The sequence below is a fragment of the Telmatherina bonti genome (genome assembly GCF_933228915.1).
Source record: "Telmatherina bonti genome assembly, chromosome: 24".
Taxonomy (NCBI): Eukaryota; Metazoa; Chordata; class Actinopteri; order Atheriniformes; family Telmatherinidae; genus Telmatherina; species Telmatherina bonti.
The window spans coordinates 14,137,844-14,151,302 of NC_136633.1; the positions used below are offsets into that span (position 1 = coordinate 14,137,844).

Consider the following 13,459-nt stretch of genomic DNA (forward strand, 5'->3'; position numbering starts at 1 on the left):
TTTTTAAATGTGTGTGTGGGTGAGTATGCAGCTCATGTTTCTGTATCAAACCTAACCAGACTCAAAAACTTTAAACAGAAAACAAAACCTTCCATTTAAATTTGTATCTATAAAACTTGATTAAGACTTAAAATGCTTCAATAATACATATTTATTGAGAAATTTAGTGAATTGCATTATGAATTCACATTTAAAGGGTGTATTATAAGAATATAAGTGCCCTGGGTTTTTATAAGACAAACATTATGAAGAAACACCCAGAACATCTATATTTGAGGCCTTTTCATTCTTTCGCCCATTCTTTCATTTTAAAATCCAACAAACAAACAATAAGATGCTAAATCAGTCAAATTTGTCCTATTATATTTATGAATGTAAAAAAAAAAACACACTGCTGAGCTGAATCTGCGTTTAGAAAGGGGGGAAGTGGAGGAAAAGAAGCACGCACGCGTACACACATTACAGCAGCCTTTATGCGCTTTTCAAATGCAGACAGGCAGATGAGATGCTGAAGCACATTACCTCAGTGTGTCTGCCTTCAGACTCCATTCACCCCTCCTCTACCTATCCATCCATCCTTCCATCCATCGTGACTGCTTACAAAACCATGACCTTCACAATTTATAGAGGAAACCCCGGAGAATCACGTCATATTATAAATCCGTCGTCTTCTGCTTTCTGTCACTTCTTCTTCTTCTTCTTCTTCTTCTTCTTCTTCTTCATGCTGCTGCAAAGGAGACCTGATCAGCTCTATGAGCTCATGGAGGCCTCTTATGATGTTATACTACTGTTGAACGGCCATATTATTTTTTCATTTTGATTTAAAAAATGAGCAAAAAATTCTTCAATTGTCTGCAATAATAATAATAATAATAATAATAATAATAATAATAATAATGTAATTTAATGTATTTAAAATATTAGGTAAATTAATTAATTAGATAAATATAGGTTGCAATCTTACCTACTTTCAAATTAAATGACTTTTTTATGCATGTTTTATTTATTTGTGCGTAAATTAAATGAAGCAAACAAACTGCCACGATTATATATAAAATATAATAACAAAATAAGTCTTTCTTCGTGAATTTACCTGGATAACAGTCCACTTTTAAGACATGCATATGAGAAAATAAACTCCTTCCTGCAAAATAACAGCAATAACGATGATCAAAAGTGCGCAATTCCCCCCCCCCTCTTTCTTTTCTGCGCCTTTTCTCTTAACAGCGCAGATAACTCCTCGTGCAGGAGGAAGGTTCCCTGCGGAGAACATCTCCCAGTGATCCATATTCATGCGCTCGACACGTGGAGTAAACATGACTTGGGGAAGCATCGTGGCATATCTGCGCGTTTCCACCGCGTCAGGATGAGCCTGACTGTCACAACAACCTGCTCCTAGGAACCAAAAATGCGCGTGTTTGTGCGCGTCAATCCGCAGAAAAAGTAAAAACAATCTGCTTTAAAGTTAGTTTCAACCTCTAGACAACCAGATACACACTTTATGAACACGACACGAGTGTTTTTGGCTTTTAAGCATCATTAAAAGCAACTTAAAAATGGTGTATTTAAGGCTTAAGTTCATTAAGTTCAGTAGCTGTCAGATTTATAAAAAGAGGGGAAAAAAAGCCCAACAGTTTTTTTTTTCCAGGCATGAATAAGTGCGCGGGAAGTTTGAACTAAATTAGTCGTTTGCTGATTTAAAAAACGAGATTTGATTAGATTAAAAGGGTTTTATGATTACTAATCATTTTTACAGCAACGTGAAATAATTTTACTATTGTTGTTTTTATAATTTATTTCGAACAGTGATTAGATTGTAACTCAAACATGAATATAAAGCAACAAAGCAAACAAAATTAAGAGGTCACACATGTGACCCAAAAAGAATGTATAATATAGAAGGGAACAATCTATATGTTCGAAAAGGAGTAGGAAGAAGTGTAATACTTATTAATTAGTAATAACAGATTACTACACGTTTGTTTTTATTGGAGGGTATCTTGCTTTAAAGAGCTCAGACTGCTAAGCAGCGTATATTTTCCTGTTATAGCTTAGAGAAAAGCATTTTTTGGGGGGGGGGTGGAATATTAGGAAGGCAAAGCAAAAGTGCCCAAGGTGCGAGCACGTGCATATATGCGCGTGGACCTGCTCCAGCTGCCAACACGAAGCCCCATGAAAAAAGCCAAAGCTGGTGGAGAATAGGCGGATCAAAACCCATTATGAGATTTGAAACTCTTTTTTTTATGTGTGTGTGTGTGTGTGTGTGTGTGTGTGTGTGAAATCTCTCCCCGCGTGGGGATATTTTCTGCGATAGCCGCTATCATATAGATTCTTTTGCAGGAATGCATGTGTGCACACGTGTTCACGCACTGCACGAGGTTGTTTTTGGGAGGGGAAAGGTAGAGGTGGTGGGGGAAAGGGGGGGGGGGGGGATTTCAGGAACAAGCCTAACTGTGAAAGACGGTCATGTGACTTTGCATAGATTTATTTTTATGTTGTTAAACATATAAGGAGCAAGAACTGCATGCATAATGAGCACGTGCACGGGCAACGTCACCAGGTAGAGCCTCACTGCACATCTAAAAATCCCATTATTCAACTCTTAATTTAAATATTTATCCTAATTTGAATAAAAGTTTCCCTTTCCCCTCTTATTAAACTGAATTATTTCCTCTCAAATGCACGCAAGGCCTCAATAAAATCAAATGTAAAGGTGTCAAAAGAAAAGGAAAGAAAGAAACTTGTGTTATTTTGGGGAGGCTGGGTCTGTAACTGCTGCCACTTTTACTAATGGAGACAAAGAAAAATGATGCCCTCACCTCTATATCATTGAATTCAGTTGCTAAGCAACTAGTATGGGAAATCATCCGCGAAATTTAAATCCTGCAGCGAGAGGACACGTTTAGTGAGTTCTGCTGAATAGGCGAGTAAGACAACTGAAGAAAGAAGAAGAAGAAAAAGAGGGGGGAAGTTGGAAACCCAAAGACACGTTTGTTCTTTTTTTTTTTAACTTTTTTTTTTTTTTAAACTCTTGTAGCTGTGATGGAAATAGTCCCGTTTTAGAATAAACAGAAACACTGGAGGTAACATGGGATTATTTCAGGAAATTATTCTTTTTTGCGACCTTTTTTTATTATTTCATTCAGCTTTAAGTATTCTGATTTTTTTTTAAATTTTTTTTTTTTTACACATCTTCCGTGTTTCCCCTCCTGCAGTCTGAGCTTGGTGGACTCACAGAAAGAAATCAATAAGCGCTCTGACCCAGTGCCCCGGATCCTAACACAACGTGTTACTTCTAGACCTTCTGCACAGCACAATACACCTGCAGAGAAGCGGCTTGTGATGGAGGGACAGTTGTGTTTTCAGTCAGTAAACTGTACACACACACACACACACATACACACTTGCAACACGAAACGGTTTCTAATACTTATAAAAATCTGGAGAGGTCTTTATCAGAAGAATGTGAGATGAAAATTATAACATGTAACCCTTCCAGCATGTGCCGAACATATATATATATATATATATATATATATATATATATATATATATATATATATATATATATATATATATGTGTGTGTGTGTGTGTGTGTGTGTGTGTGTTTGAGTCTGAAGAGGCAGCAGATGTAAACAAACAATGTTTTTCTTTTTTTTATGCAGGCAATTTATGCGCCATTTACAGTTTACAGAACAATGCGCAAATTTAATTTTTTTCTTCTTATTATTTTGCCTCTAAATAAACCCTCGTTTTCTTTGCACTGCAAGCTCGGGACAACAAAGTCCACCATTTTCTACATGAGCTTCGGCTGCTGTGCATGCAGATAGTCAGCACACAACACCCCCTTCACGTGCACACAAAAGTAAAAAGAGAATATAAATGCCAAAAACACAGATATCTGCAGTTCATTCTAACAAATTTATTGTGTCTCAATCAGCTCGTACGGAACCACTACTGAAATTAAATTACAATCAAATGATCACATCAAAATATACCCTTATTACCTAACAACGGTCAGCTTATGGTGATTTGTGCTCCTTCAAGAATACAAAAAGGAAAACAAATAAGGGCGAAATGAGAAGAAACAGAAAAGAAATCTGAAGAAGGAGAATGGATTCAAAACAAAGCTGGGGGGAAAGCTTCTTACACAAGTTACTTTTTGAGGATGGAGGGAAAATAAATTACCGTTTGGAATAATTCATTCCGAATAAAATATTAAAAACAAGTCATTCTGATGAAAAATATAAAGTAAATAAATCAGATCAGCATCTGATCTAGTGATCTATATTGCCGGCTTTACAGAGTTGTTTTTTTTTGTTTTGTTTTTTTTTTTTTAAACTTTTTTGTTGTTTATTAAAACCTACCAAAGAATACTGCGTACAAAGGGCAGCATTAATATATCCACAGCACCCACTCAGTCACACTTGGCAACAGATTTTTCTTTTCCTCAAATAAGTGCAGCTCAAAGTCTTTTCAAATGTCTTTTTCTTGTTTTTGTTGGGGAAAAAAATAATAATAAAGGAGAAAAATCCACTCACGGCGTAAGAGTCCATTAAATAATGACCAGAATGATTTTTAAAAAAAAAAAAAAAAGGAAAAAAAAGGCAGGTGAAAGATGTGATCTTTGAGATCAGGCGGGGACAGACAGTCCTGGTCCAGCTTGTCTTTTTTATTTTTTTTTTTAAATTTCTGGGCTCATGAGGGCCTAAAAGATGTGAGAGAGGGGGGAGAAAATGGGGGAGAAAAACAACCCTAATCCTCCAAGTGTGTGTGTGTCAAAGCGAAAGATCTCAGGAAAGGAAAAATTGTTGATGGAAGCTTCATGGATGTCACATTTTCTTCAAAATGTTGGGGAAGAAAAAAAAGGGGCGTTCAAGTCCCATTTGTAAATATACAAAATGTCCGCTCCTTTGTTTCTTCAATCAAACACAGGATAATGAAGGGGAGTAAAATTCTTGTTTGTTTTTTTTTTTTTGTTGTTGTTTTTTGGAGAGGGAGGAGGAGGAGGGGGAGAGTTAAAAAATTCAAAATCAAAACAATACTTGGTTTTCTTCTTGGTGTGACTCAATGCGCCAAAATTACCTGGTGGAATGAACTTGTAGTTGTCACCCTCTGGTCGCTCGCTTCACTTGCATCTTTTAAGTAATCTACTAAAAAATGCCCCTGAAAGAAAAAAGCAGAAGGAACCTTTTAGGTTAAAGACATTTTTTTAGGTCCTGGAAGAAGGTGTGTTTTTTTTTTTTGTTGTTGTTGTTTTGTTTTGTTGTTTTTCTGAAGGGAAGGTTGTTTTTGGGAGGAAAAAGGGAGGAAAAGGTTGCTGCTTTTTTTTTCTCCTGTATTTTCTGTTTTTTTTTTCTGTTGAAAAATAGATAACACATTTTTGCAGTCTCATTCTCACAATCACAGTATCAAAAAAAAATTTGGCTATCTTGACGATAGTCTGTGTTTTTTTTTTCTTTTTTTTGTTTGTTTTTAATCAGTTTAATTTCATATAAAATATTCTTGTGTGCTGTTTTTCTATGTTTCACTGAACATTCTTTTGCAGTCCATGGAGGGGGGCGGTGTTTCTGCACTCACATTGCCGACCTGAGAGTACACATCCTCCGGCGTCTGCGCCACTCCTGGGGGCGTCATCCGTTTTTCCTTCTGTCTCCTATTGCAAAACCACACTCTAACCACCTCTTTCTCCAGCTGCAAGTTGTCCGCCAGGGTGCTGATCTCCTGCGCCGACGGTTTGGGGCATTTTAGGAAGTGGCTCTCCAAAGCCCCCTTGACGCTCACCTCGATGGACGTGCGCTTCTTTCGCTTCCTCCCTTGCGCCGCAATCTTGTCGATGCTAGTGGGGCTTCCCGTGGACGAGTCGGCCTCCTCGAGCCACTTGTTTAACAAAGGCTTGAGCTTGCACATGTTCTTGAAGCTGAGCTGCAGTGCCTCGAATCTGCAGATGGTCGTCTGAGAGAAAACGTTCCCGTAAAGGGTGCCAAGAGCCAAGCCGACGTCCGCCTGCGTGAAGCCCAGCTTGATCCTCCGCTGCTTGAACTGCTTGGCGAACTGTTCCAGGTCGTCTGAAGTCGGCGTGTCGTCGTCCGAATGCGGGTCGTGGCTGTTGACGGCGCCGTGGTGCTGGTGATGCGGATGCTGGTGGTGATGGTGGTGGTGGTGGCTGCTGTGGTCTAGATCTGGGGTGTCTCCTCTCACCAGCCCGGGGTGCACTAAGCTCTGGCTGCCAGGACTTAACATCCCGTTCACAGTGAACCCTCCTGGCTGAGAGTAGATCAGCGACTGTTGCTGCTGCTGTCCCCCAGATATGGAGTTGATATGAGCCGCAGTTGTGCTCCCCCAAGCCCCGGCGTGAGTCTGATGAGGGGCTAAGTGAGGCGGCCTGTGGTGCAGCGCGGTGCCCGTGTGCAGATCGTCTCTGGCTGAGTTTTTCACGTCCTGCTGCTGCGGGCTTCCAGTCATCCCAACTGGACTCGACGACCAGGGAGAGCCTGCTTCAGCTGCGGCTACAGCGGCTGCTGCTGCGGCCGCTGCGGCGTGAGGAAGCGATGTCACCCACTGGTGGGCATGGCTCAGCATGTGTCCCCCGTTGCTCGCTGCCATTGCGCCTTGCATAAAGTCACTCTGTACCATCTTAACCGAAGGGTCTCCCCTGTAACCCCCAGACCCGGAGGTAACCGCAGCACTACCAGGCTGCATGCCACCACCTCCAGAGTCAGAGTGCACAATGGATCCGGACGAGAGGATGCTATTGCTGGGTAGATAAGGATTGGAAGCGGCGGTGGCCATTCCGTCAACCCTTATGAATATGTTTGTGGATAACCCCCCCACCCCCCCCTACCCTTTTCTTTACAGTCACTTCTTTCGAGCAAGCAAATTGTATCTCATGAATTATTCAAACTTTAAAAGTATGGGTAGTTTTCTTTTGGCAGACACCATGCGTAAAGACGCAAAAAACAAACAAACAAAAAAAAAAAGCGCTTCAAAAACAGCGTCAGAAAGCTGAATAAAATCCGCATTTACAACATTCTAGTGGACACACTTCTGCGTGGACATCTGCGAGTAAAATTCCAGGTTGTTCAAAAAGCCCTTTGAAACCATGTGGAGTCCGTGTCGAAAAAGTTTCGCTGCATTAAAATTCTAATATACAGGGGAGAAAGCGGAGTCCCAAACAAACTTGTGGTGCACAAAAAAAAAAGAAAAGAAAAAGAAAAAGCCACCCAAATTCTCCACAATGTACAAAGTCCAGGTTTATGTCCCCTTTGGATGTGGAAAAACATTAGCAAAGAGTCCTCGCTTCTTTTGTAATTCAGTGGCAGAGATTTCTCCCTCGCTTTATTCTTTTCTCCCCTCGCTTCTTTTATAGCTCTGCCTCTTTGTTCTGTTTTGATGTATATAAACCTGCCAAACCGCAAACTCCCGTTCAAGTACAATCCAGCAGAACAGTGCGCGGCGCTGCTCGCGAGCCTCTCCTCTCATTCGCTGGCTCTCTCTCTCCTCCTCTCTCTCTATATCTCTCCCCCCACCTCTATCCTTGACAGGCCGCGTGGCCCCACCCCCTCTCCCCCTCCCTCCTCCTCACCCACAAGCCAGAGGAGACGCGATGTTTACCCCCCCCCCCCCCCCCCCCCCCCCCTTCTCCCCCCCTCCCGGTGCGTGCGCATTGATTGGTTACCCAGGGCATGATTGGCAGATCTCGCCAGCCGTGGCTCCGGGCGCACGAGCCCTCCTTCCGGCTGTTCCAATTGGCTGATTTTTAATTGCAGTCCAAACAAAAACGGGGAGTACAACTTGGTAGTAAATAGTACTGAGGTAGTAGTACACAAACAGGGGGTGAATAAAAAGTTTATTTGTGAGTTATTTCCCTCTGTTTATAAATTCATAACCCACACAGAAACATGCATGTTTATCTCATTTCTAAGACCTGTTGGCAACACTTTAAATGACCAGACTGTGTAATGTTGCAGGGATTGTTAGGGGTTCGACCCCCCCACTGTTGCATCCATGTGAAAATGGGTAAAACTCCATGTAGTTTATGGTGAAATAAGACACATCATGTGCTAAAATGTACCATATATATATTTATAAAATAATAATTTGATGTTATTTGATTGTAGACCTGTTGGCAACACTTTAAATGACCAGACTGTGTAATGTTGCAGGGACTGTTTGGGGTTCGATCCCCCACTGGGGCATCCATGTGAAAAAAGGGTAAAACTCCATATGGTCTATGGTGAAATAGGGCACATTATGTGTTAAAAAAATGTACCATTTAAATAAATAAAATAACAATTTAATGTTATTTGATTCTATTGAAGTCCTGGCCATCAGGAGGAGTTAAGCTTCCACGTGGAAACACAACCTCACGGTGACAGGGAAAGAAAGTGGCAACTAAAACAGGGGCAAATTGAGCAGTCCCTGGGGGTGGGTGTAAAGGACGGGGGGAGTCTGGTGGTGTTGGAAACGTATATTTAAGAGAGAGAGAGAGAACATCCAGAGATGTAGAAGCATCCCTCAAGATGACCATATAACCCCAGAGATGAATAAATGGGGCCTTTTGTTATGTATAGATACCAGGATCCCACCTGGCTAAAAAAAAAAGCAGGTGATTTTCTGACAGGATTAACTTCATGTAACACGAGGTTAGAGCCACATGTCACGCCCCCAAACATTACCTCATAAGCTCCCCACACCAAAAAAGACGACTCTTACTTACACAAGGGCAAATATTACCACACAACTACTTCTTCTTCTTCTTCTTCTTCTTCTTCTTCTTCTTCTTCTTCTTCTTCTTCACATCCCAGCAGATTTAATTTGGACTGGGCTCAAAACCAAAGGGAGCCTCGTGGATTTGTTTACACTGAATAGGCAGGCTAGGGTCCAGAGCCATGCCCCCGCCGCCCCCCCCCCCCCCCCCCCCCCCCCCCTTTTCATTAATATACAGTGAGGATTTCTGTCTAAATGACTGCTGTTCAAATCCACAGTGCGTGCTTTGAAAGGGCGTCTCAGGCGGCCAGTGGAAACGTGACACACGCAGAAGAAGACGAGGCAAACCTTAAAAAAGAGAGAAAAGAAAGAAAAAAAAAAGTAGATACATGAAAGGAGAGTCAGAAGCCAGCTCAGGGATCCCCCACCCCTTCCCCAAAATCACCGCACGGTGATGCAAACACTTCTCTCTGATATATGATGTGTTTATTTATTTCCTTATTATACAAAAAAAAAAGAAAAGGTCCTAAAGTTCCCTGCTGGAGGGGTGTATGTGTGTGTGTATATTTGTGTGTGTGTGTGTGTGTGTGTCTGGGGGGGGGGGGGGGGGGGGGGGGGGGGATTCATTTATTCTGTATGCAAAGAGAGGGAAAAAAAAGGAGAGAGACTGAAAGAAAAGGGGGGAGAGGGAAAAAAAAATCATCCCCAACTATAACAAGAGACGAACAGTTAGTGCTGATTTTCATTTGCATAAATTTTCATATATTTTAGTGAAAATAATAGCGGGAGCCGAGGAGGGCTCCTGCTCAGTTGAGGCAGAGGAAAGAAAATCTTAGGGAGCAGCGAGTCGTAGGAAACGGAGATAACCATTTTCAGTCTTCTTATGACCTTAAGAGAAACGATTTTTTTTTTAAATCATCCCTTTCTTGGACACAAGGTAAGTCAACAGCCATCTGAAAAGGTTTATTTCTTCTTCCTCGCGCATGCTTGCCAGTTGAAACCGCCTGTAAATAACATTTCAGTCCACATTTTTGCGACGATTTGCTCTTATACCTTAGATTTTAAAACCATTTGCTAATGGTATCTTTTATTCTCTGTCCTTTTTGGTAGTTTTTTATTTCCACGCGCAGTCTTTTCTTTCACCCCCCTGCAGCTTTTCTTCACATAAATAGCGGGCAGATGGATAAGCTGCGCTGTTTTGTAGTGAATGTCCACCGGAGAAAAGCGCAATCAATCACATTTTTAACAGGGAGAGAGAGGGAGAGAGAGAGAGGGGGAGAAAGAGACGGGGAGACTACTCGCTTGAAGCCTCCAGAGGCTTCGTGTTGGCAACAGCAAATCGTTTTTTAATATAAATCGATCTTCTGCAAAGTTTGTTTAAAGTTTATGGCGCTGATAAGAGTTCATATTCCAGTAGTTTGGATTTTATTTGTATCTTTTTTGTGGAGGTTTTCCAAGATTGCTCCAAATGAGAAATGATACTTTCTGGTGACATGATCCGAAAGGAACCCAGACAACTTGGAAAAAGAAATGATTTCAAAATGTGCGACAACTTTTTCTTTTTTTTTTTTTTTTTTTTTTTTTTTTTAGCGTCTTTTCTGAAGCTGATCACCGGGAATTTGGAATTGCTAGCGAAGTTTCTTTGCTGCTCCTTATAACTCCCCCTTTCACCCCCTCTTTTCTCACGGGTTCTCCTTCACTGATGGGGAGTTGCATTTCTGTACCCCGCAGCCGGTAGTCATGGTGAGCCCAATAGAAAAGAGGAGGGGGGGATACTGGGCGCATTAAGCTGTATGTTTGTGCACTGGAGTCCACATGAAAAGCACCAGTGCTGGCCAGTAACGCGTTACAGTAACGCCAGTACTCCCAATGGAAACATTAAATGAGTTTATCTTTTTTTTTTTTTTTTTTTTTTTTAAAAAAACAACAAGTTTATTAAGTCAAAACGTGGATATTTATCGCCATGTATGTAAGATTTAAACGAATCCATCGGTTTATGGGCTTGTAAATCCAGCTAATGTCAGTATTTCTGAGTGGAACTAATGGCTGAGGTGAATTTAAACACAGATAAAAGAAGAGCACGTGCCGCCAGGTGTCGCGCTCACTCGTAATGCAAATACTGCACATTTATGGAGCTTAAGCTGCAAAATCTGCACATTTTTATGTCGCCTTCACACGTATTTCTAAGCATAACTAATCATTTCATTTATGGCATTAAAAAAAATTCTTCCACTTTTATTTATTATATTTCTATCTTTTATGAAATCAACTGGGTCACTACTTTTCCTTTAAAATAACTCATTTAAAGGGGAATGGGAGCTCTCCTAGTGTTGTATTTTTGCTTTCACCAGCAGAGTTAATGCCTGAATAGCAAGACTGTATTTAGATATCACCTGCTGTAATTTTAGTTGCCAAAACCTGCATAAAAAAAGGATGCTTGGATTAGCTTCCGTCCTAAATGGGAATGAAATTCGGAATTACTTTTTTTTTTCTATTCAAAATCTTATTGCTCGTAATTAAAACTATATTTATGACCATATTTACTAAAGAAACCCGCTTGTCACAACCGTCTAGTTGATATGCAAATGGTTCCGTACAGGCCACGTTTTAAGCCAGCCACCATCTGCAGCAGCCTGCAAGCCATACTGGAAGTATGAACCAGCAGGTTCTTTGTGGAAACATATGAGAACCGGCAACTTTAGGAATTGTTAGCAAATCTGGACAAGACTGAATCAGTTTTGGTGCGTTGGAATTTCTCTGCGGCCTTTCAGTGTTACAGTGTTGCTCTTTCTCATCCTCGTCAGCCCCAGCAGGAGCAGATATGCAACCCTTCTGTTATGCTGCACCAGTAACTTTTATAAAAACCTCACCAGCAGCAGAAAGTGAGCCTTTAAAGGCGATTTGATCCCAAAATAACACCAAAATGAAGGAAAATCAATTTGCGCGCATTAATCTGTTGTCTTCCCTCCTTGAAGGCTGGTTTTCTCCAGCCGACACTTGACACACAGTTATGTTACAGCCTCAGAAGGTGCACTGTAGCTGCCACTGCAGCCACGTTCAGATTAAAATTGATGCAATTCCTGCCGCTTTTTTATTTTTTTTATTTTTTATAATTATGGCATACTTAAAGTTGCCTGTGGGCATCATAATTTATTTGCTTCCCCTCGGTCCAGCCGCTAATCCGACATACGTTGAGTGTGTCAGGCCAAACGTTGATTTAAATCCAACTTGCAGCACTTAAATGATAATGTATACCGTTAATTAAATGAGCTGCAGTGAATATCAGCGGAAGCTTTAAACATGCTTTCAATTTCAGACATGAATGGGATTTTTTTTTTCGCTTCTCAGCCCATTCAAACGAGACAGAGGCTCTTTATTAATATCCTCCAACAACCTCTCACTCCACTGCTTAATTGCTCCTGTATCAGGCCTGCAGCTGGTAAACGCTCCAACTTGCAGGTACAGATCAGATGTTTCATGGTATCACAAGACCCTGCAGTGATGGTTGACACATGCACCAGCACGGTTATTGATTTGGGATTATAAATAAAACAGAATGTCATCACAGGGGATTTTGATTTGAGCTGCAGCTTCTTTTGGACTTGCAATATGTGTTTCGAACAACTGAATGCAAAGCAATTCAGTGCATAGAAGTGCAAATTAGACTAAATTTCTTTAGCTTCTTTTCTTTTTAGAATGATTATGTATATATTTTTTAATTTACAATATGAATAAGGCAATGTGAGCATGTTTAGAGCCTTTCATTTATTAAGAAAACAGAAAATATGTGCTATCACTTAATGTGTGAAACTATAAGACAAAACTGTATTGTAAGGAGCTTGTATTGTCTTTAATAGGTCTTATGACTTCATTGAGGACTTGCCAAAGCTCTTCTTTGGATGTTGGCTGTTTTTGGCCAACTACTTGCCTCATTTGGCAGACCCTCCGCCTTTTCTTAAGAGAATTTTCTTACAGAGACCATTTCTGATGAGGCGCTGGGTAACAGCAGGTCCACATGCATGTCTCAGGTCCAGGATTTGTTCTTCTATCACTTTCTGATCCTGTTACTCTGCTGTAAATAAGTATTGGGCCTCACACCCCCTTCCATTGTCCTCCACTTGTCTAGTTTCTCCACTTGTTTTAAGGAAACACTGCATGTTATAATGAGATCTGACGAGTTTTTTTTATTTTTTTTTGGCTAATAGTGGATTGATTATCTTCTTGTTAGTGCAAAAATACTGTTTGTTGTTAGACAAATTGTCATTTTTCATAGTAAAGTCCCAAAAGATCACATTTTAAATGGATTTTTTTGCTAAGTTGTCTGTTATGTGTTGACAAAACAATCGTTTATCTCTCGAATTAGGGGCTTTTTATACTTGAATGAGTCATAAATTAGTGGTAAGTACATAAACAAGTGAACACATTGCTCTGATAAGAGTCAGGTACAAGGTTTGGACCGGAAATGAGCAAAGAAAATAGCAGAAAAACTTTGAAAGATCTTCAGCGAACCTGGAGAACTATTGATTCATTTAAGAGTGCAAGAAAATCTGGCTGCTTGGAAGAGAAATATAAAAAAAAATGAGAGGTGATCTAAACTTTTGTACAGTAATATAATGAAAATGAAGGTTAGACATTTCTATTTGGGATTAAATAATGCAGTTAAAACACACATAAACAGCATTAAAACCAATGTAGTGCCGGCTGGTGAGGAGGTGAGTGATGGGCGCCAAAGATAGACTGAAGTGCAGC

The 13,459-nt window shown here is 40.6% G+C and overlaps 1 protein-coding gene across 2 annotated transcripts; it reads right to left on the reverse strand.

The window, feature by feature from the left end:
• Window positions 1-5,068: 5,068 nt before the first annotated feature.
• On the reverse strand, window positions 5,069-6,826 carry pou3f3b (POU class 3 homeobox 3b; the record flags this gene model as incomplete). Of its 2 annotated transcripts, none has more annotated exons than XM_079264168.1 (2): window positions 5,069-5,167; window positions 5,591-6,826. In XM_079264168.1, the coding sequence occupies 2 exons, from the start codon at window positions 6,791-6,793 to the stop codon at window positions 5,069-5,071; spliced, it is 1,302 nt and encodes a 433-aa protein (XP_079120294.1). The 2 variants fall into 2 exon arrangements, with proteins under 2 accessions (XP_079120294.1, XP_079120293.1); XM_079264167.1 differs by having other exon boundaries at window positions 5,582-6,793.
• Between the last annotated feature and the right edge of the window lie 6,633 nt (window positions 6,827-13,459).